Source organism: Molossus molossus, unplaced genomic scaffold (genome assembly GCF_014108415.1).
Source record: "Molossus molossus isolate mMolMol1 unplaced genomic scaffold, mMolMol1.p scaffold_m16_p_25, whole genome shotgun sequence".
In the NCBI taxonomy this organism is placed as follows: Eukaryota; Metazoa; Chordata; class Mammalia; order Chiroptera; family Molossidae; genus Molossus; species Molossus molossus.
In genome coordinates this window covers 2,887,770-2,913,500 of record NW_023425361.1, presented here as the reverse complement: position 1 = coordinate 2,913,500, position 25,731 = coordinate 2,887,770, and the positions used below count along the sequence as shown (strand labels likewise).

The following is a 25,731-nucleotide window of genomic DNA, read 5'->3' as shown; positions in this document are numbered from 1 at the left end:
ATCAAGACCTGCATCTAGTACACTGAGACTTATACCTTCACCTCATATCCTGCTATTGTCAGCTGCGGACATACTCCTACTTAATGTATGTCTCACACGGACTCAATGAGATATTCTTATTTCTGTGGTGATGTAGAAACTGAAGCTGGGAGAAGTCAAGTTTGTTGCCCAAAGTCACGTGATGCTTAAATCACAAAGCCAGTGTTGAGACTGAGAACTAAGTGATTTCAAAATCCGTGGTCTGTCTACCATATCATGATGTTGAGTACATGGCACAGCTAACCAGTGGAGCACATGGACCACAGGTGGTAGCTCAGGCAGTGCCTTTCTGTCTGATGTGTCTGTTGTTTCTCCCCCTTTATCCTTGAAATTGTCATAGAAGTTATTAATGGTAGAGTTTAATGGCAGTAATTAGACATTTGAAATAAAAAGGGCAAAATGTCTTAAATGAGACCTTTCATAGACATCTTTCCCTCCTAAACCACACCATTAACTAAGCACCCCCTAGATACCAATCTCCAGTGTATATCTACATATAATAGTCATTACTATTAATGAGACTTACGTAGGCTCACAAAAGAAATAATGAAATTTATTGAATCAAAATTATGAATCCTTTAATAGTTCTTTCTTGTGAACGAGTACACCACATCCTGGTGATTCCTGTTGCAGAGCCAACAATTGTTTAAATACTGGGTCATTTATGAGCAAATGCTGCATCTGTCAGGTGTCACAGAAACCTGGGGACCTACAAAAGTCCTTCTACCACCTAAAGTCCTTCTACTACCTACCATCTGTTTGGTGAATGCAAGAGTTGACCCTTTAGAAGAAATAACTAACAGGGACACAGATCAATGTGTTAATTTGGAAAGTGTTACAAAGACAGGAAGCAAAGCTGTGTATAAATAGAGCAGAGACTTTGGAAAGGAATGTGAGGTATTGGAAGTTAACGGGCTGCTTTCAGGAACACTGGGGTTCACATATCTGTTCTCCTATTTGTTATCTTGTGGTGTAAATAATCTGCCAATGGATCAATTCTTGACAGGTGTTGATTCTGTTTCTTTTTCCCGTATACTTAAAGCATTGTTTATTTTCCACTTCCAAGGAGTCACCAACAAAATTCAGGAGGAAAATACAGAATAATTATTTATTTGAAATGGAGAAAAAGAATGATTGTAAAAAAAAAATGCATACATGTTCAGCCTGTGTTGCTCAGTAGACTGAGTGTCGTCCCATGGACTGACAGGTCCTGGTTCGATTCCTGGTTTGATTCCCCATTAGGACACATGGTTGTGGGCTCAGTCCCCAGTAGGGGCCATGCCGGAGGCAGCCAATCAATGTTTCTCTGTCACAATGGTGTTCCTATCTCTCTCTCTTTCTCTCTCTCTGAAAAAAATCAATAAAAACATTTTTTTTAAATGCATACATACACACAAACAGCTTTGGAGTCCAAGACCCAAACTGCATACTGCTGCTCTTTATTAACTTGTATGTCTTGAACAGGTTACTTAACTATTTTGTGTCCCAGATTTCTCAACTATAAAATGAGAATAATGAAAATGGCCTTGGAGTGTGAGGATGAAGTAATGCATTTAATTAATTAGACAGCACATAGCACAGGGTGGTTCTCTGTGTTTCCTTCTCCTTCATGTCTTCCTCTTTCTCTTTCAACTTCTCCTGCTAACTTCTGACCTGATTCTGGTAAGAGTCATTATTGAAATAATAATATTAATCTTAAAGATTTTTGTTTTTTTACTTTATTTACACCCCTCTCCAACTAAAATGAATACTTCAAAAGTCAAATCATTGATGGGGTAAACACTTACTTACCGTGAGTCTTGATTTTAACATTTCATGACATACATTTCCTCTAAGGAATGGTATGCTGTGCCTGAGCAGACAGATGACCCTAGTTTAAACTCCCCTTGAAATTCAAATTATGAGATGTTCTGAAATAAGCATGAGGTGATTTCTCTATATTTACACACGATGCATGCATTATTTCCTCACATGCAAAAATGGAGAAAAACAAAAATAAACAAAAGTCATGTCATGTCCAATTATTTTCTTCCTTTAAAGCCATCCAAAAGCACATTGGTGACAACTAGAAATAAGTATTCTTCCCCAATGGTCACTTGGTTTTGGTAAAAGGTGGCCTCCTGCTTTTGAGCTATTCAACATTGCCTTAATAATACATTATTCCACTGACTGGGCTGAGGAAAACCAGTGAGCACCCTGATTTTCCTTAGCTGCTTGCAATTCTACTAAAACAGCAACAAGAACAGTATTTTTTTGCATTTATGTCTTCTTATTTAATCAGCCTGGCCATGTCTGATAGGCATTTGATTGTGTTGCTGCCCTGTGGTCTCACCTGTCTTAATTGGACAGTAGCACTTTTTAATTAGAGTAAGCATGTCTCCTTGGATGGTCTCTGCAATTTCTTTCACACATATATTGTAATTATGTGTGTATTTCAATGTGTGAGACTATAAACATATGCTATGTATTTGAATAAGAGTGCGGCCAACACCTATGTCAGAAGTGCGTTCATGAGGACTGAAGAACAGTGTGAATGCCCACATCCAGCAGCGTCCCGGGCCTGGTCGGTGTTCACATTGCCGGCACATCTCTGCTCATTCTCAGAAGAATGAATTTTCAAGTAAGGAACAATTAGAAACTCTCTGGAAATTGTACATTAAGTGTTTTACAAATCATCCTGGACAAGACGGCTGATAGCTCTTTCTTTTAAATCTTTATTTCAAATTGTTTCTTTACCCAAACAGGCAAAGATGTTAAAAATAGAAGCTTGATTTTTAGTTAGAGTTGTAGCCACTAACATGACCACATGCCTGGATGAGAATACTTTTTAAGTGTTTATAGCTCTTTTTTTTTTTTAAATAGAGACTAATAGTCATTTATCCTGATTGTATCACTCCATCAATCACCAAGATCCTGTATATTTATGAGTGCAATTTCTGACTGTGATTCTCTTCACCCTTCACATGAGCACACAATGATGATGCCTGGGGCAGGTTGTTATTTTCAGCAACTTTCAGGAATGAGAGAAGAAGTTAAAGGTGAGGAAGGGTGTTTGTTATCAAATGTTCCAGATACCTTGGGTCTGGATAAGCAGGAAATTTGGGCTTGATATTTAACTCTGTAAGGGCAGCCCTCCCTTCCACTGTGGACCTGCTGGGTCCTCGAGTGGGAGCCTGCACTGAGGGGCTGTTTACTGGGCACAGGGAAGCACAAGAAAGATCTGTTGACTAGATTGGCCAATAAACTATGTAGACAGATATGAATGACTACATTTCTACATAAATTAAATGTCTTACTATTCAGGATACCAATAGTAAGTCTCTATAAAATATTTGGAGCCTAAAATTGATTATTTCCTCACAGATGCCATTTGAACCATTTATTAAAAATAATATTTGCCATTATCAAATAAAACAATTCTGTGGAGAATAATTTAGGATTTTAAAAAATTAGAGAAGTAAATATGGTGGTAACAGGACCCAAAAGATGAGCATCACCTGCGGACTTTGAGAAATGCAGTTGTTTGGACCCCACCCTAAAATCGCAGGTTCCAGAAATCTTTGCTTTTACACATGATTCTGATATTCATTAAGTTTACACTACTCTATGCACACCTATGAATCTGTGTTCATACCTGTTCCCTCTAGCCACTAAACCAGATTTCCAGGGCTTTATAATAACCTGGGAAGATATTTACCTGCAATTTGAGGTGAGTGCCCAGCATCTCCTAAGAATTGATTTAATGTGCAAATTATTAAGTTTGCTTCAAAAAAGGACATTTTGGGCAGATAATTTGAATGCGCTAGCTTTGTGCTTGTATTTGATATATAGTATTTCATTTAATATTTATAGAGTTTCACAGAAAAAGGAGGTCATTTCTCCGATTGTAAAAATGGCCTCCAATGGAAACCAGATGAGTTTGCCTTTACCCTGGTTATATATAGAAACGTCCAAACCTGGGTTTTTGATGCTAACCTGTATTTTTTTCCAGATCAGCAGCCAATGTTTCTAATATTAAAATTACATTCATTTTTTAAAAATAAACTTTATTAAGGTATCATTGTATTAACTGTAGATAAGTGTTCTCTAAATTTTTGGTCACAGGGTATTTTTATACTCTTAAAATGTATTGAGAGGCACAAACTTGAAGTTATAAAATGAGTCGCAGAGGACGCCGTACAGCACAGGGAATAGAGTCAAACCAGTGGGAACACAGTGGAAAAGGAAAATGGCTTCAGCTGCTGGACTCCGGGACAGCGCTTGGAGAAGCCCGTCGGTCTGTGGGCCCACTCTCAGCTCTGCTGCTCCAGACCCCTCGGTTTCTCCAGTGCTCCAGTCAGCAGTCCTGACAGATCTGCAGCTTTGCTTGCAGCTTTGCTTTTTGCCAGAATTTTTCTCATACCTGACAACAAAGACTGACCGTTTTAAAAATTTGATTATACAACTATAGCAGCATTGCATCTGTTCTCTCCAGGACTCCTTCACAGGCTCCCCAGCTGTCAGATTATACACACGCACACACACACTCACACCACACTCACACCACACACACGCTCACACACCACACTCACACATGCTCACACACCACATACACACACACTCACACCACAGTCACTCACACACACGCTCACACACACTCAGGTAAATAATTTGCAAGGCTGAGCTGCATCAAACTTTTATCTCCGTATATGCTCACTTTCAAAGAACCCTCAGTTGCATGTCTAAAGATCATTCGATAGGAACTTACTTCTTTTAATGTAATCATTCCATAATACGATGAAGTAAAATTGCTATTTTTATTGTTCACTGAAATTGTTTAGAAACCTGATTCCTCTTTCATATCTCTGAAAATCTTTCACATTAGTGATGAATTTCTCCAAAGTTCTTCTCTCTTCTCAAATATACTGCCATTGAAAATAAACAGATAGTATACCAAAAAGCAAATCTTCTCTCCTAACCCCACCCGTGCAAATGCTGTTACCTTCATCGCCTCTCTTTTCCATGTCTATTATTTTTTTTAATTAATAGCTCTTGAATTTGTCATTGCAAATAAAACTGGCATATCTCATTAATAGGAAGAAGATGAAATGGACCATTTGATCTATTTTTAGTGACCTAAGCGTCCACAAGGCCAGACAAAACATGCCTCATGATCAGAATAGGAAGTTATGAATGTACTTATCCAGGAAGTTTCTTGTCACAAATTCATAGGATACTGGGCAGAAGAAATGATGCAGAGTAGAGCTTTGTCTTATATTTGAAATTGCATGTCGAGTATCCAGTATACACCTAATCAATAATGCCACATTATTGATGTTGTTGAGTGTACAGAAGTGTGTTGTTGAATGTACAATAGTTTCTTTTGTAGGGAAGGTATGGATACATGATCATTTGAGTGGCTACTTTCCATTAATAGATTCTTATTTGAAAAGTGTATCTGATGATTCTTTAGCTTGACAATGTTTCCTGTAAATCCTCAACCTCACTTCTCAACGTCTGCCTCCTAGGCTTGCTAGATTTCCCCAAAGCCTTTTCTACTGCCAAGGGCAAGTTCTCTCCTTCCCCCTCCCCTTTCTCCAGGAGGTTTCTATCCTTAGACTCCTCCCCACAGGGGAGTTTGTGATCTCAAACGCTGAGGTGTTAATTGGGTGTTACAGATTTCCAGAGGTCATTAGATGTGGGACTCTGTTTCCTGTTCTTTGCAGCGAGATGACAACTCTGACTTTGACGTTGATTTTTACGAGACTCCTGATAACCAAAAGGTAGTACGTGAAATGTGTGCTTTCAAAATGTATTTATTTATTGCCAATATTTCTTTAAGCATAGTTGGTATATAAGATCATGTTGATTTCAGGTGTACAATATAATGATTTAACATTTATACACCTAATGACGTAATCACCACACTAAGTCTAGTAAGCGTCTGTCACTACACAAAGTTACCAGTATTTTTTACTATATTTCCCCTCACCTTTTCCACCCCACGTACCCATCCTGGCAACCATTGGTTTGATCTCTGTTTCTTTGTGTCTCTTTGTTTTGTTTTTTAGATTCCATATATTAGTAAAACTGTATGGTATTTGTCTTTCTCTGTCTGACATGGGTGAACCTACAGGGTATTATGCAAAGTGAAGTGCTTGTTTAACAAAATTACTAAGCAGATTTCACTTTTGTGAATAGTGAATTCTTTGGTTTCAGAGGCTTTTATTGTGATTTTTCTCTTATGTATGGTTCTGGCACACAACAATGAGACAATAAGTCATGAGCTTGAGAAGCAGCTGGACTTGGCTTTGCGTCCTTTCTCCCTTGCATGCTATATGTGATGTTGAGCAATTGCTTACATTCTAATCTTCAGTTTCTTAATCTGTAAAATGAGGAGTCTAGTATGTACCTCATAGTGTTATTGTGATGCTTAAATGAAATAGAAAATAAATGTATCTAGTGTCAGGAAGCTGTCAATGTTCTTACATCTATGCTGTCTCACAGTTCTGAGGGCTATAATTCCACGATCAAGGTGTCAGCAGGTTGGCTTCTTCCAAGGCCCCTCATCTTGGCGTGTGGATGGCTGCCTCTACTCTGTGTTTTCACCTGGCTTTTCCTGTACCCATGTGTCCCTGGGGTCCCTCGGTCCCTCTGTGTGTCTAAACTTCCTCTTCTTATAAGTACACCAATAATATTGGATTAAGGCTCATCTTAGCTTCACTAAACATAAACATCTGTCTCCAAATACCATCACATTCTGAGGGACTGGGGGTAATGCTTCAATTGATGGATTTCATTTAAGGGGAAACAATTCAGCTCATAGCGGGGGGCTTGAAAAGATTATCTTTCTGTCTATAAATGAAACAAAACACATATTTATTTCATAAGGTATTAATATTGGTGATAAAGCAGCAGATTGACAGACGCCTGCCAATCTACAGGTCTGTTTACAGTGTGCAGTGAGCACACTTCCAGTTTCCAGTTTCCCATGAAGTTGCTGTCCCTGCTGGTCTTTGGTGTTTTCTCTGCAGACTTCTAGGTTTTGTTAGCAGAATGGAAGCAAAATAGAGAAACATGCATGAACACACACACACACATACACACACACACACACACTCTTAAATATACACACACACGATTACAGTCTTGCTGGCTATGTTCCCAGCACCGAATTCTGAGAATCTGATGGTTTGTTGGGTTTTATTTCCAAATATTCACTGTAGGGATAATGATACTCAGGAGCATAGGATCTTAATAAAATAACCAGAACCCCCATATGCATGCCCGCCTTACAACATTACGAGGTGATACTTTTCATAATGGTGCAGATGACCTTGTTAGTGTCATTTTACAAGCAGAGACTAAAATAGGAAAATGGTAAGTAACTTGTTCAAGATCATATCTAATAGTTGTAATGTGACCAGGTCTTCTGATTCTAATTTACCCAAAAGGAAAGATATTTGTGAGTCTGGTTAGTTATTCATCATCTCATCTACTCTTAAGTGTACCCACACTTTCTCAAATAACAATTTACCTCCCACCTTTCTCATTTTAATTCTCTTATTAGTATATCCATCCATCCATCCACTCACCTATCCATCCATTCATTCATTCATCCGTCCATCTGTCTATCCGTCCGTCCACCCATCCATCCATCCATCCATCCATCCATCCATCCATCCATCCACCCACCCACCCACCCACTCGTTCATCCACCTATTGAGTAGTCATGGTTAAAAACTTGAAAATGGGACTTTTTATGTTAAATCTGAGCTTTGTTCTTGACCCTCTGCTTTCTTACAAAATTTGGAATGAGACAGTTTACAGTGCTCATGGAACAGGGGTTGGTAACACAACTACATTATTATTAGGCTTTTTTTCAATCACAGGAAAAGGGTATTTTGCCAATGTCACAATCCATTCTATGGCCCAATTTAAACTTCAGGTTTATGTATTTAACTTCAATTACAACATTCTTCTAAGTTCACAGCATTTTGAGTATCCCAAAGTCCCTTTATAAATATAGAATTTCAGAGAGAGCACATGACCAACACTTGGTTATCCACTGTGGTCTTCCCACTGTGCACTGGTCAGTTATTTGGATAACAAGATACATCCTGTTTAGTGAGCACTGTGATTACTACATCAATACTCTATTAGTACTCTGGTAAAAGTTCTTTAGAAACATAAAGAATATTGGCATGACATTCTCTTAACAATTTCTCTCTTTTCCATGGTACAACAAAATGTTTCACTGTAAGTTGACCTTTGGAAAATATCCTGAATGTCTGTTTTAAATATTCACATCTGTTTAAAACCCACTTCATTTGGATAATAATTCTGGGTGTCTTTCTTTAGTACTGTTTACCTTGCTTATAGTATGTGTTACTACACTGTGTATTTTTTTTTTTTTTGACAAAGTTTCATCTATCTATCTATCATCTATCTATCTATCTATCTATCTATCTATCTATCTATCTATCTATCTATCTATCATCTATCTATCTATCATCTATCTACCTACCTACCTATGTATCTAATTTATCTAATCTATCTGTCTAATCTATCATCATTCTATCTACCTATCTATCCTATTAAGAGATAGTTCCTCCACCCCCCCCCAGAAAATGGGTGGAGGGATTGTTTTGTTGAAAATTAAATATACACCAAAGATCTTCATATATGAATCTCTTGCAATTTACTGTTGAACTTCCAAGGACTATGTCTACTTTAGTGTAAGGCAGAGAATAGTGCTCTGAGACAGAATAATTTATGTTTTCCCCAAATCAGTCTTTTAATGAGAAAGTCGGTGGTCTTTCCAGCCTACTCACGTATCACATGTCCATCCGTTCATTCATCCATTGATTCACAGTATTTAATATGTGTTGGAACATAAATAATAATGTGCCTGAGAATTTTATATAGTGAGCCATTTCTTTATGTATTATTTTTCTAATCCATTCATTCTCCAATAAAACAATCTATCTAATCATCACTTTCCCCTTAATTCTCTTATCAACCAATTTATTCATCTGTCTATCCATCTAGTCCTCGATCCATTCATGCGTCTCTTTTTAGTAATTTCTATTACTATTTGCTCACAGTCTTGCTACACATACATTTATTCAATGACCCAGTGGCCTTCCCCCTTCTTATAGACTTACTGTTATTAACAAGAAACAAAAACAAAGTAACTTAAATATCTTACAACTTTATCTTAATAAAGAGGAATAAAAATGTCCAGATATATCTACTATCATTATTCATTGAATAGGTAAATAAATACCAAATATGTGATTAGGTGACATGACTAATGTAAGAATCTAAGCCCACATTGTGTTCAGATCATTAAATCAAGAAGTGACATTCTTATTTTTACTACAAATCTATGTTCCATGTTAAATTCTTTTTTTCTTTATTTTATCTTATTTCTTCCAGCACCCATATACCCCCCCATACTCTCCTCCCCCTCCACCCCTGCCCCCCTCCACAATCACCACACTACACTGAATTCCAACCTAGAATATGTTGTTAGGTGTATTTTTCTTGGAAAGCACTTCTAGGTTTGGCAGAACCTATCTTTCTAAAATTTATTCTTCACAAGAATCCACACATTTTTATTTGAATATCTTATTTCCTAGAGATATCAGGCCTTTATCTATTATCTATTGTCACATTTTAACTATTACAAAAACCCTATAGGTAGTGTTATCGAAACATTTTACAAATAAGGAAACTGAGTTTTGGGGAAGTTAAGTACATTTCTTGGTATCTTACAGCTTGTTCCAATCTAGCTTTATTTGTTTTTGTTTTTACTGATTTGAGGGAAGGGAGGGGAGAGGAACAGAGAGAGAGACATCGATTTGTTGTCCCACTTACTACCTGACCAGGGCCAACTCTATTTCTTATCAACTTTCATTCAGGGTCCCATAATCTGAACTACTACTTTGTAAATTTTTAGTTACCTTAGAGAAACATATTAACTAGCCTGTTTCAGAACACAGAAGAAAAATGTGTGCAACAAAAGGGAGCCCATTGCCTTATTATTTCCTTAATGATTGCCTGTTAAATAAGGGAGTCTCTACTTCAGTACTGAAAGAGAAAGAGAAAATCTGAAAATATGTAGTTTAAGCATTCTTGGAGCCTTTTGAAGACCATTTTTTTGTAAGATGGTCAAATTTAAACTATTTTTTCCTATGACATACTTATATAATTAATTAATTTAATTCTCGACTTGGTTTCACTTGTGTGTGTATCTTTACATAAGGGGGGATTTTGTTCATTCTGTTAACCTAAATATTTGAAATACTATTTACCATCAATACATTGCCTTACAAAAATTAGACTTAGTAACTTTCTTTACTGCTGTCTGGCTAAGAGAGGTGGGCTTGCTATGGGGCTGATGCCTCATATTTCCAAACCTGTGAACTATTGTTGGCATAGAAGATAGCGGCAAGTTTGCCAAAATCATGAATGTCAGCTAAGGAAGTCTCTTAGGAAATCTCCTGCCAGCCTCTTCTTGTCAACATTCTGTCTTTGCATTTCTGTTAGCATACCGCCTGCCTTTGTATTTCTATGTCTATTCTATTTAAACTTCTATAGGATGAATTGGTTCCCAAGAAGTGTTGGTAACTATATGGTTTTACATGCATTGTTTCTAGATGTATACATTAAATCTTTGGCCCTGGCTGGTTTGGCTCAAGCAGTCAGAGCGTCGGCCCATGGACCAAAGGTCAAAGGTTCAATTCCCAGTCAAGGACACATACCTGGGTTGCAGGTTCAATCCCGGCCATTGTGGGAGGCAACCAATCCATGTGTCTCTATCACATCAATGTTTCTCTCTCTCTCTCCCCCTCCCTCCCTTCCACTCTCTAAAAAGTCAATGGAAAAAATATCCTTGGGTGAGGATTAACCAAACCAAACAAAACAAGACAAAAACACATTTGAGAGTAACATGGTTTATATGCAGATTACTTTGATAACTGTTATTAGTTCACGAAGTCATTATATTTGTATAATATGTGATGACGAGAGTAATTGCGTATTCCCAATATGATCTGACTAAGATGTTGGGGTATTATTATGCTTATTAGCTAGCTTTAGTGTTATCATGTAATTTGTTTCTATGGATTAGAAAGAACAGAGTGGCTGGATGAAAGATAAGTGTATTTGAATTGCTTTGATTTTCCATGGTAGCATCACACTGCAGTATATAAAGGCACCTTACAAGTTATGTAGCCCATCTACCACCATCATATGATGCTTTATTTAACTCTGAATCTTTATGAACAAATGGCTGTCTTATTCTGCTTGAATACAGTGATGGGACCAGACTCTTTCATGAATGAGCCATTTCATGTTTGGTCAGCTTCCTTCGTGAGAGGGACTGCAGTTAAGATAGGCAGGTTTCGAGTTTAACTCCTGACTCTTGGAGGGTGGGGAGACTTCGGACACATAAAAAGAACTAATATCCTCTTGTTCTTTCTCTTTTCTGCCCTTTCACTCTCTTAACAGCATAAATATGTACCTGATCTGGATTGAAATTCTATATTCTTACCATCTTGGAGATTTAGATAAAAAAATTTATATAGTGTCAATGACCCTGGTGCCATCTTCGATAGTGAATGACTGTGATTTAAAGATTCGATTATCAGTCCATTCACTGATAGATTCATAGTCCAGAGCATAGTTTCTCCCTGAATATAATGCTGAGATGCAAATTAATTCAGGAATGCTCTTGGTTCTTAGAAAGGACAAACAGATTAATGAAAAACAGATATCAGTGAGTGAAACAGGTTCATCTGCAGTGATCCCTGGTTACCTCTTTGGGTTCCCAAAGATGACAAGTCTCCTCCAGTGACTTAGATATTTCTCTAGTGGAAGATAGGAAACTTGAGAAACTCTCCCATGATGTCTTTTGCATTGAGTGCAACTTCCAAATAAGTTGTGATGTCAAAGCCACTTATTTTTAGATGACAAAGTGATTTGCCCTGTAGTTCACTGACTCCCATTCTTTATCACTCATTGGAGAGGGAAAGGTGAGCAGAATGGTAATGAAATCATTCTTCGGTATTAAGACAGGCACTCAGAGGAGAATTCATCTTTTCTAGGCTCTGCTGCCCTAAGAGTACTTTAGGGACCCTGTGCGAGAAGAAGGAAAAATGGTTTGTACTTTTTTTTCAACGCCGACAGAGGTATGGGTGATGTTGAAGACTGGGGTAGGGTGAAGCTCTTATTTTGAGAACACTGTAATCTGAGTATCCACTAATTGTCATCTCTCACCCATCTGTTATTCATCCATTACCCATCCATTTATCTACCCGTTCAGTCTTTCTTCCAACAGTGTTCCATCCACCATGTCTCAGTTCTTATGCTGAGGGCTGAAGTTGAATACTTCTTTGAGGGAATTCAAGGGCTTTGCATTTAGAGTGGATCAGACTTTTTAATTCATGGGGCCTAACTCTTCTTAAATCTTTGCTCCTTTCTTTAAAGCATTGCTTTGAATATCAAATGAGAAAATATTTTCTTTTCTTCCCTTACATTCACTTTACTCCATATTTTTTGTGCTTCCAACAATTTGACAGACCCTTGTCTAGGCAGTGGGAATACAAAGGAGAAGGAAAACACTAATGCTTCTTTCCATGACTTTTAGAGGATAAAGTCATATTTTATTTTTATTATTATTTTTCTTATCCTCAGCTGAGGACATTTTTGCATTTATCTTAAGATAGAGCAGGAATGAGAGAGGGGAGAGAGAGAGAGAGAAACATTGATGTGAGAGAGACACATCGACTGGTTGCCCACACACGACACCACCCAGGGCAAGGACAAACTGCAACGGAGGTGCACGCCATTACCAGGAACCAAACCTGGGACTCCCTGGTTCACAGGTCTACTCTCTAACCACTGGGCCATACTGGCCAGGGCTAAAGTTGTATTTTAATTGAAGGGGTAATACGAAAATTATGGAAGATGGTGAAGGTGTAATTAAACTGACACAATTCAGCTCAGTTATGTAGCAGTCTTGTTATGATTTCTGAAATTGAAGACTTAACATGAAATTCTGGGATTGCTCATTGCACGTCTGATACTGAGCTTCTCCAGCCAGGTCACTGTGAAGGACTGGGGGGTTGGAGTTGGTCTGGTTATAGCTGTGCCATCATGGGTGTAGGCAGATGCTGAGAACCAAAGCCAAGGCAAATTTGTGAATTGGTGTTTATCTTTTCTCTCTGAGGTCCTCTTCCCTCTGATTCCAAGACCTTCGCTTATAGGCACCCACCCACCACTGCAATATTATGAAAAGAAAATTATTATTATGTCAAGCTCCTTACTGAAACCTGCTGTTTATGGATTCTTGTTGCTTATTTATAGTTGGATCCAAACCCTGTATCTTGATTTCAAAACTACATTATGTGGCCCCTGCCTTGCTTTCTCTTCTTTCTTGCTGCCTCTCTTCCTTTTAATCCAGTGCTATAGGCATGTTACAAAACCTTTGGTTTCTCCAGCTCAGCAGGCTCTCTCCAATCTCTGGATCTCCACCCACACTGTTACCTCTGCCTGGCGTGCATTTCCTCCCTCTCTGAGATCTGAAATTTTAATCATTACTTTTCTGGGGAGGCTGTTTCTCTCCCTCCACACTGCACTTTCTGGGTGAAGGAACATTTCTATACATGCTCACAGCCCTCTGTTCTCTCCGTATCCGCACCTCAGGAGCATGCATCTGAATCCAGGAAATTTACTCTAAAACATGTGCTGTGAAAAAGGGCTGCTTGGTGATGGTGCAATCTGTGGAAAAGTTCTCTGCATCTGGAGAAACAGATTCTAGCATGCTGTGAGAATATTTTATTTACACATGTAAAATGTTTATCAGACAATAAGTAGTCAATATATGTTGCAATAATAATAAATATTATTATACTTCTAAATGTTTGTTCATTTGTGTTTATCTCCCTCTAATTATGGGTCTTGGAGGGCAGAGCATACCCATGCTCTCTATACATATACTCTGAGCCTGTTTCATAAATGAATGGATGAGGTCATTTTGTATTACAGCCCAACCAAGGAGTCATACCACGCCAGGCCAATTTGCATGTGGCCTTTTTCCTGCTCTGATTAGTGGAAGCAGCCCTTGGGAAAGACAGTCCTCATACTTCTACATGGTGTGCAATGTGTGACTTTTGGTATATTTTGGTTGTGTTTGGCCCCATGCTCTCTCAGAGAGACCTTGAGGTAGGATGTATTGATAGGTATAATTTTTAAAGACTTAGGTGAATAAAACAGAAAATGTATGTAGGAGCTTGTCTCTGTGTATCCTGAATCCTTCTGAGGTCCAGATCTGGAGTTTTATAAGCATTTGCTGCCCATGCATTGCTGTTCATACATACCCACAACTCTTTTATTTGCAATTCTAAATTGGTTACTTGAACAAGCCATGTGCAAAAGCGTGTGTGATACAAATAACAGGATGAAACTAATGAACAGAGAAACACAACATCTTCTATTTCAAGATTAACATGGGCCCAGGGCTCTGGATTTTACTGAGATTTGCTAAAAATGAGTTTTCGAAAGAAAGAAGAATCATATAGTGTTTACAGTGTTTTTTTTTTTGTTTTTTTTTTTTTTCTCTGCTTTTCCTGGATAAAGCCTTGGGAATTTGCTTTCACTTAGGTTGCAGCTGGGCTTATTAGTGTTTTCTGATACTTGCGTATGGTTGAATGTGATACAACATAACATGATTTTAGTTATTGTACACTTAACTTGTCTGCTCAGTTTTTCTCTGTTTTTCAAATAGGTTGTCAGATTCTAAATCAATTATTTGGGTTAAAGGTTTCAACCCTGTATTACAGGCAGAGTAATGGAAGTGAACATAAGTGTGTGAATTTCTCCATTTCTATAGTTTGAGACATGATTGACTTTATGTTTTCCCCTTTCAAAAACTGTTTTTCCTTCTTCTCCCTCAGTTAATTCTAAACACAAGGTAGCATCAAAACCTTACTTAAGATTATAATACTAATTGATAAATGTAAGAAAAATGTGACACAAATTCTAACATGATAACATTGTTTTGAAGGGCTTAAATTAAATTTTTTTTTTATTCCTTACCCAAGGATATGCTTTCATTGATTTTTAGAGAAAGGGTGGGGAGATAGAGAAACATAGATGTGAGAGAGAAACACTGGTTGCCTCCCATATGCATCCCTACTAGGGTCCATTCAATAACCTAGGTATTTGCCCTGATCAGGAATTGAACCCTCAACCTTCTGGTGTATGGGATGACCCTCCAGCCAACTGAGCCACAGCAGCTAGGGAAAAGGGCTTAATTTTTATTAGCAAGAATGTTGTGGATAAGTATTATATATACCAATACCTTCTGTATCTAACGAATGCTTTGCATGTGAATGGAAACCTCCAAAAATGATATATTATTCAAATACTCTTTTTTTTTTTTAATAAAAATGCTAATGGAAATGTTAAAATGCACATAAATTAAAACGATCCTAAATTAGGATTAATATCACATTAATGAATTATAATCCCACATTCATTAAGAAAAAGTGGCATTTCAATATTTGCTCTTGTTAATAAATTTAATACAATAAATGAAAGGGATACATTTTGAGATTCAATAAATATTTGATATAATCTTAGGCTGTAACATTTTAAAATATTCAAAAGTAAAGTAGGAGATCTAGATGCATTTGAATTCTTTGTTACTGCTTTATGTCTTTTTATAAAATCTTTTCTTTTCATTTATTGAAGCGCTAAATACAATTTAAATTGGTGAAGAAAGCGATAGAGCTTGTTCTGAATAAAAGTGATTCCAAGAGAACACAGTGTCTTTTGAGTTTCTGGGGAGTTTGTTTCCACAAGACAGTTTTTTTTTTGTTGTTTGTTTTTTTAATTTTTAAAGGAACAAGTATTTGAAATCTCATGGTGCAATAAGTAGACATATATTGGTATTTAAATAACTGAGTTAAATAAAAAATGTGCACTTAAGCAGTATTTTACAACTAGAATTCAATGACTTTTTTTTTTAGAAAAAGCAAACTCAAAATATAAATTCATGTTTTATTTTAGTTTTCTTTTAACAGGATTCAACATAGCATAAAAAGAAGCACCATGTACCAGACCAGTCCTGTCTCCTTCTTGAGAGTAAAATGAATATTTTAAACCCAGGGAGTCTGCACCTACCAACATGTTTCAGGTGGGGCAGGTGTTCAGTGAATATCTGTTGCCATGACCCAAGATGGAGCTGGATCCCTGCTGCAAAGTTTTGATTTTTCAAAGTGTTCCCACTTTTGGAAAACGTGCTGCCCTGCTCTGGCCCAGGTGTTCTTCATAAAATGGGAATGATTTTCCTGGACCAGAAGGGTTGTACAAAACAAAGTAAAAAAACATCCTAGACCAATATAAGATTTTAATGTACATCGGATTATTAGAATTCTTTTTGTTTTTATAAATATAACAGGCAGATTTTAGTTGAATTCTGAGTTTACCACGCTTGAATAAAAAATATGAACCTTGGGGAAGTTATTATGTGCTTTGGCAAACCTCCTTTTTCTCATATTTCATATGAAATATTTCAATTCATTTATTTTTTGGTAAAGATTAAGGGAATTATATGAGAAGTGATTCACATAATTCTTGGCATACAGAAGATAGCAAACCATAAAAGGTAGCTAACAATATCAATTTTAAAGAAATGTTCTAATAAATTGATACATTGTTGTTATATTCTCCTTGATCTTTTTTATCATTCTAAATGCATGTCAGTTGATACTAAATAGGTCAAAGTATTATTATTATTATTTTTTATCTTCACCTGAGGACATTTTTCCATTTTTTTGCTTCAGGTAGAATGGGAGGGAGATAGAGAAAAAGAGAGAGAGAGAGAGAAACATCAACGTGAAAGGGACACATCGAGTGGCTGCCACCCGCACGACCAACCAGGGCCGGGAACAAACTGCAACCAAGGTACATGCCCTTAGCGGGAACCGAACCCGGGTCTCTCCAGACCGCAGGCCGATGCTCTAACCGCTGAGCCAAACCGGCCAGGGCTCAAAGTACTTTTTAATTGAGTTTATTAGAGTGACACTAGTTAACAAAATTATGCAAGTTTCAAGTGCACGGTTCTACAACAGATTATCTGTACTCTGTATTGTGTGTTCACCACACAGTCTCATACCATCACCATTTATCCCCCCTATACCCTCCTTCAACTTTCTCCATCCCTCACCTCCCTCCCCCACCCTGACAATAACCACACTGTTCCACACTGTTGCCTGTGTCCATGAATATTTTTCTTTTTTTTCTATTTTGCTCAGTCTCTTCCCCCACCCCACCAATCCCAACAGCTATCAGCCTGATCTCTGTCTGTGAGTCTGTCCTTATTTTGTTTAGTGTTCAAACTTATCTGTATGAATTCCATTATGTTTTATTTTGATTTATAAACATACAGTTGCATAGACTCTTTGTATAGCTACTGTTAGCAGAAATTGATGAGATTACAATTAATGTAAAAAGAACCAACTTGAGCCCTGGCCGGTGAGGCTCAGTTGGTTGGGCATCGTCTTGTGCACTGAAAGTTTGCTGGTTAGATTCCCAGTCAGAACACATGCTCTGGTAGGGGGTGTGCAGGAGATGGTCGACTGATGGTTTGCTTTTTCATCTTCACTTGCATCAGTATTTCTCTCTTCCTCTTCCTTCCTTGCTGTCCACCCCCCCAAAAAAAAAAAAAAATCTTAAAAAAAAGAAAAGAACCAACTTGACATTCAAGTAGGAGGCAGTTTAAAAAAGTAAGGTTGTATCACTAACCAATGTCACTTTTCATTTTAGCTACACACAGACCTGGATCCTGGAAGCAAAAAAATCAAGTATATCCTATCGGGCGATGGAGCTGGGACAATCTTTCAAATAAATGATATAACAGGAGATATTCATGCTATAAAAAGACTTGACCGAGAGGAAAAGGCTGAGTATACCCTAACAGCTCAGGCAGTGGACTGGGAGACCAACAAGCCCCTTGAGCCTCCTTCTGAATTTATTATTAAAGTTCAAGACATCAATGACAATGCGCCAGAGTTTCTTAATGGACCCTATCATGCTACTGTGCCGGAGATGTCCATTTTGGGTATGTATGCTTCCAATTTTGCAGAACTATAAAGTCATCTCTCGAATAGCTCCTGGCATCAAGGAAAATGTGTTGCTGAATAAAAGACATTTATTACTGTCTTATCTCTAATTTGCATTTCCAAATCCCCCTTTTTGGCCTCAGTGCCACAGCTCAATAGCTTTAGTCCCTTCATAATAGGAACTGACGAAGCGGTTTCATTACAATGTCTCTCCTTCCATGACAGTACTTCAATAGGCGGAATTTGTATCCCTTGCATAGGCTTGGAGTTGCAGTATTGTTACTGAGGAGGATTATCGAGATTTGTTCCGACATGCCAGACTAGTCCTATGGATATTTGCTGGATGTTTAATTATTTGTGTATATTTGTATGCAATCGCAGCACATAGAGAAATAGAGAGCTGTCTAGGTCTGTGGTTAGCCAGGTATTGAATGGAGCCAGTAGGTCAAGTTTGGAGTGGATTAGGAATCACAGTTACTGGACACTTTCCAACTGCTATGTGTGGCTGTCTTACCTTAACTGAACGTTTTTTTAGGAGCATTACCATCACCAAAGACCCACTCCCAATTTTTCAGAGCCATTGAAGTATCTATTACATTTTACAGAGCAGCATATATTTCAAAACATCATTTTCTACTCTTTTCCCCCCTCTTCTTTCTGAATCTACTTATCTTTCCCCAAACCCCTGACTTGATCCTGGGGAAAAAAACAAAAAACAAAACAAACAAACACTTGATCCCAGACTTTGTACTAGAGAGCTCTTTCTTATGTGACAAAATTAGTGGGCAGCATCCAAAAAATAGAACATAAAATCCCAAAGTCATTCTTATGTACGGAATACAGACCTTACTTAATTTGAAAGACAACCTATAAGGATACATACGTCAAAATCAAAATGCAACAAAGCACATAAATTTGAAGCAGGTGAACATGGTGAAGCAAATAAGCACAAGGAGACATCATTTCAAGGCCAGAATTACGTGAGCACCTCGGCTTTATTTGATATCTTCTTCTTTTTTTTTTTTTTTTTTTTAATCCTCACCGAGGACATTTTTCCATTTTTTGTTCAGGTAGAGTGGGAGGGAGAGAGAGGAACAGAGAGAGAGAGAGAGAGAGAAACATCGATGTGAAAGGAACACATCGAGTGGCTGCCACCCGCACAACCGACCAGGGCCGGGGACAAACTGCAACCGAGGTATGCGCCCTTAGCGGGAACCGAACCCGAGTCTCTCAGGACGACAGGCCGACGCTCTAACCGCTGAGCCAAACCGGCCAGGGCTGATATCTTCTTCTTTACTTTCCATATGACTTTGGTAGAGATACCCATTGCAGCATGAACTCAAAATTGATTGCAGGGTTTTTTGCATTTTACCCAAGTATTTCTCCTGCCAAGACACAACTTTGTCTATTTCTTGTGCAAGAAATTCTACTTTTATTTCTTTTTTTCTTCTTATCAGAATCACATAGCTCTGCAGTGGTCGGCTGAAATGACACTTTTTCTAGGGAAGCCTGTATGGCTTTCCTGTAGGCACTTAACTGTCCCCCATGATCATCCCCACCAAAAGAAATCCACAAACAAGCGAAAACATCTTCGTATGTCTACTCCTTTAAATTCTGACATGCAAACAGAAACTGAGAAACAGTATTTCTTTTTTTCTTCTTATTCTTATTTGGTCAATACATTTAGGGCAGAAAACTTGCCTTGTTCATTTTTTCATCCAGGTTTGGGTAACACAGTTGTAAAGAACTACCTACAATACCCAAAGAATCCTGTATTTTAATTGCTAACAAATGGTGAAGAGGGAAGTTGTTATTTTTGCCTTGTTATTATGATTTCTACATCTTAATGGCCAAGTCTATATCTATTCATTGTAAGTGTGTCAGAGGCTTCCATTTCTGTGTATGAGTCTTGTGTCTGATAAATATTCTGAGAAAGAAGTTCTCTCCTCCAACTTTTGTAGACTCCAAGGTTAATTTCAGCTAAGAAAAGGGTTGCAAAGATATTAACTGCATTATGCAACGTGTGTGTATGTGCACCTGTACATAAACAGTATTTAATATTTTTCTATCTAAATAATTTTTATTAATAAGAGAGTGCAGAATAAAAGAAAAAACCTACATTAATATACATAGTCATTTTCTTTAAAAAAAACCTTCTTTTTATATCTCTTTCAAAAACTGCATGGATTGTGCTACAGTTCAAAGTGTGGGTTTTGAAGTTAGATAGATCAAGTTTTGAATCCTGGTTCCATCCCTTATTATCTGGTTGACTTTGAAGTTCAGGGAGGTTAAATTATTGCTTATTTTTCTTAGCTACAATGCGAAGGTAATAATTTCCATCTTGCTTTCATTGTGTGAGAATTGTGTGAAAACATACAGGATTGAGGTGTGCCATAAAGAAAATAATAATAAGGCATCCAATAATTGGTTGTTGTTGTGGTTTTCAAAAATTATTTTGATTAATCTATTCCGCACCGCACATGTGGACCTTTCCTTATGTATTGACTTTATGCACTAGGGGTCTGGTTACTGTTTGACTCCAGACTCTGGTTAAAGGAAGCACAGGCAGCTGCACTATGTTATTGTCAAATGTGAATCATTCTCTTCATTTCTCATGAAGGTGAAAATCAGGATGAAGGTCGCTACTCTCTCCTTTCTCTTCCCGTTACCACAGTTCTCTGTCAACCTGTCTCTTCTCTCCCCTTCTTCCTCTTCCTTTTTCTTCCTTTGCTACTGCAGAAATGCCAACACCTGCACCTATGCCTCAAGGAACGCCAGCGAGGACTGGGGATCTCATTGTGCAAAAAGTGGGAAATAAAATTCTAATTGAGAAATTGATCAATATTAAATTGAAATGAGTGTGATTGTCAAGACCTGTCTGCCAGTTGACAAGCTGTCAAGACAAAACACACACATATATATGCTTAGATGGCAGTCCAAGTATTTTAGAAATATCTTATTTGGGAGCTAGAGTACAGCTCTTTTATATTCGACTGAATGGCAGAACTCGATGAGAATTCGCTTTTATAGTAATACCACATAAAGAGCAACATGCGAGCTTGTGTGATTTTCACTGTGGGTACAAAGCCAGCATTGTTGAAGTTGACTATTCAATGAAAATTTACCTATATTTATTAATTTCCAGATATGTTAAATAGATATTTTTAATGCTATTGGATATCAGGGTGAGGGGTGTTTAACTGATTTTATGTCTATACCAGGATTAGGGTAAACTCAGCTTCTTATTTTATTTTAACATAGAATCTCAGATTGTTTGGCTGCAGATTTGCCTTCTGTTGGCAGAAGGGCATAAACCGTGTCATCTCACTTTCTCACTGTGTGAAATGTGCATAATAATCTACCTAAAAACCTGTGTTTGGAAAAATTCAATGATAATTTTTAAAGCATTTGGCATAGCATAGAGCTGGTACCCAATAGACACTAGTTTCATTACAACTGTCCATTTGTGAGTTTTACTAGCGTGGCTCAGTGAATTGCTGGTATGGCATGAATGCTCGACAGCCTTAACTTCATTTTTCACAAATGTGCATATTGGGATGAACTCCATTTTATTCAAATAGGCAGAGTAGTGAAGATAGAAGTCAAAAGATGAGGAAGCCAAGTATGGAACCCCCTCCCCAACCTTATCTGCAGGGGATATACTTCAAGACCCCCACTGGATGTCTGAAACTGAGAATATTGCCAAACCCTGTATATACTGCTTTTTCCTACACATACGTAACTAGGGTAAAGTTTAATTTATAAACTCGGCACAATAAGAGATTAATATCAATGACTAACAAGAAAATAGAATAATTTTAACAATATACATTAACAATTCTGTAAATCTGCTGTCTCTCTCTTAAAATATCTGGAATGTTTTCTTTAATATTTTCAGATGGCGGCTGACTGTGGGTAACTGAAACCCCACAAAGCAAAACTGTGGATAAAGGGGGGCTGACTTCTGTAGTGCTTAAGCCTGTAGGCATTACTGCATTGTTGAGTGCACAGATGTATAAAACATGATGCTCAAGATTTTCTGAGTTTACTTTTAGATTCAGGGCTCCTCTAATAATGATCAATATGTAACGAGAAGTTGCTACATGCCAGAAGCTATGGCAAATGCTTCTAATATTCCCAACAATCCTCCAACGTTAGTACCGCTATTGACTTCCCTACTTCTCATTATTTTTAAATCAGAAAAATGGGGGACAGAATAGTGAATCCAAATGCAGATATTCAGAGGAGGAACTGGGGTTTAAATCCAGACATCCTACTATACCTCCCATGGGTTTAACTAGTTAGTGTGACTAATCCATGCTAATATCTCTGAGGAACTGTGTATATGAGCACTGTCATTCTGCTGGGTCTTTGTAATAGTTAATGTTTTTCCAAGGTAGGAGGACTTCTGTGGTCAGCATCCTTTGCAGACTAAATTGAAAAGCTGGCATGGGATTTGGACAAGGAGACCTTTGAGAGAAATGTCACACAACTGTCAAGATAGGAATAAAAGCACTTAAAAAATGTAAGAACAATACACATAGGAATTTAAATAACAATCACATTAATTAAGGACCATGTGGTGAATGACTGTGGCTGAAGTGCTGTTAGTATAATAAAGGTAAGGACTAAAAAGAGTAACTGGGATTGGCTCCAGATAATGATGAAGGAGAACAACACACTCTCCACCAAAAAATAATAGTTGAAATATCAAAAATTCAAGAGATGAGTTAGTCAAATATATTTTTAAGGGGCAATTCTCACTGCCTTCCAAAGACTTATAACTGAATAGGTTATGGTAGTCAGTGCACAATGCACAAGTGAACTTACTCTTCTTGAAGGGAAACTCAGCTGAAAGGAAAATGTTCAAATTTGAAAATAATTTCAGGCTTTTTCCTTGTATGTGCTATTCTCATTCTTCTATCTTCTCTTATCATTAATATTATGACTTTTTGTGTGTGTGTGTGAATATATCCTTTTATGGCAAATAACCTTGAATCCTCATTTGGCGGAAGGCCCATAGAAAATATATTCTATGTATTTCTATTCTATTTTTGTTTTTTACCATCTTTTATTTAGAAAACATTTTTTCTTAGAGAAAAGTTGCAAATGTAGTCCAAATAATTTTTCCCAAACTCTTTGAGCATGAACTGCTGACACAATGCCTCAGTCGATCCTCTCACATGGGTGTTTCTCCACACAGCACAATGCACACATCAAAATTAGGAAGTTCATATTGCTACACCACTGCTACAGCATGTACTGTCTTCAATAAAATATCATCAATTGTTCCAACAACTTTTTTTTTATATAGTGAGAGGAAGTATCAAATCTATGCACTGCCATGAATTCACTTCTATACCGCTCATATTTTTAAAAATATGTTATTGAAATTTTAGAGAGAGGAAGAGTGAAAGAGATAGAAACATTGATGTGAGAGAGAAACATTAATCGGCTGGCTCCTGCATGCCCCCTACGGTGGATTGAGCCCACAACCTGGGCATGTGCCCTGACTGGGAATTGAACCAGGGCCTCTCAGTCCATGCACAACATTCAATGCACTGAGCCACACTGGCTGGGCATTTAAACCACATTGTTCATTCTAAATTTTTCTCTTTTTCCAACAGTGAAAAATAGGAGAGTTTTTTTTTTTTTTTTTATTCCCAGCATATTAATTATTTGGATCACCTCTGTTCCTTCTGCCCATTGTCAGACTTACACACTCTCCCCAAATCTCCAAGTGTTCATCTAGCAAGTGTTCTCTGAAGCTATCTTTTCAGTTTTTATGGAGACTTTATTACATAGTTATGAATGATTAAATTATTGACCATTGGCAATTAATTCAACCTCCATCCCCTCTCCCTTCCCTGGAAACTGTCTCTGTGCGGGGCCACATGTTAATTTAGCATGCAGTTAAATAGTGAAGTGTGCCATTTCTAAGGAGTGAATTGAAAGTTATAATGTCTATAGCTTATATGGATTAGCTTGTTATTCTTGTCACTGCACAGTACATATTTTAGTCCTGTACAAAGAAGATTCTCAAAGTAATAATTAAAGAGATTTATTTTATACTCTTTTTATTATTAAGGGAACAATTTATATCACATAAGCTTAAAAGATTAAAGAATGTTCATACTGACAAACAATCTTAAACCTAACATAGTTCTTTCTTATAACTGAGAGGTGTGGCTTCCTTTCTCTCTCTCAGGTGTATATATTAAGAAGACTCAGCCACATTTCTCTATTTTAAAGGAGAGATGCAATGAAATAAAAGGGGGAAAACATACTGATGGATTTGATTATACTTTTTGTCTTATTTGAAACTCTAGGAAAACATGGGAGGGAAATCATGAAGATAGAAATAAATGCCGTCATAAGAAATTTAGCTGCTCTACCTGATATAAATGCGTATAACAGCTGTGCTTCCCAAACTCTAAGATGGTGAGGATTGTGTAGTTTCTGTTCTGCATAAAAAAGCTAACCCTCCATAGGGATGTGTAGACAGTTGGCTTGATAGCTTATTTCATTCCATTGTCTGAATTTACCAGTTTGTTCAACCGCTGAGGGATGTCTTGATTGATTTTAAGTTTTGGCAATTATGAATAAAGCTTCTATAAACAAACAAATAAACAACAAAAAGAAAATTCTGGACTTTTCAAATGGGAAAGTTATTGGCAAGTAACTCTGAGAGGTACCTAAAATGTATTAGTTTTCTAAGAGGCATTATGTTGTTTCTACATTGTGGCTAAGAACAAGATTGATGTATAATATGAGAATATAAACAAGGTTTATTTGAACGTCTTTCATGATGGGGAAATCCCTTCCATCAAATATTGCTTTAATGCTTACACTTCTGTACTCCCTAAATTATAAGATGCTATTAATCAATTATTGATTAACACAATAATATAATTAATTAATTGTATCATCCCTAATGAAACTGTGACTATTTTTAGGACTTTATAATTGTCAACTCATATTCCTGATCTCTTTAAATTTAAGGTTTTTTGATCCAAATATTGACCCATAAAAATACATTAATACAAATAGAATAGCTTAGAAAATTTTTATTATAAATTGTATATATGCTCTCTTCAGATCAAATTTTATAGAAATCCAGCTTTCAGTAATTTTAAGAGTTAAAATTTGACAACTATTCATTATAGGGTTGGGGGGGCCTCAGATTTGCTTTGAGGTTCCATTACCAAGATAAAAACTAGGTATTTTTAGTGGTCTCCTCTTGTATGGTCTATGAATGTGGAAATTTCAAGTAAGAAGTTGAAATCTTTGAATTCTTTTAAGAAGATGAATTCTCAATCACTGGCCAATAAAAATTCTTCAGAATGGTATAAGTCACAAGGAAATGTAATGAAACACCTAATTTTTGCAAGTTGTAATATTGGCATCACTTTTTATCAATATAATGAAATATTATGTAAAAATGTATTTCAATGAGTTGCATAAATGCCTGAAATTTGAACCCACTGAAAACAAATTTCCAATCTCTGCCCCTAACTTCACTCCCAAAGGTGAACAGTCACTCCCTGTGAAATTAGGTCTATTACCTCTGTCTAATTCA

The 25,731-nt window shown here is 37.1% G+C and overlaps 1 protein-coding gene across 1 annotated transcript in view; it reads left to right on the top strand.

The window, feature by feature from the left end:
* Positions 1-25,731, top strand: part of CDH8 (cadherin 8) — a 414,745-nt gene that overhangs the window by 130,570 nt on the left and 258,444 nt on the right. Inside the window, exon 3 of the mRNA XM_036278160.1 lies at positions 17,857-18,151. Within this exon, the coding sequence (XP_036134053.1) occupies positions 17,857-18,151 (295 nt within the window). The remainder of the gene's footprint in view (positions 1-17,856; positions 18,152-25,731) is intronic.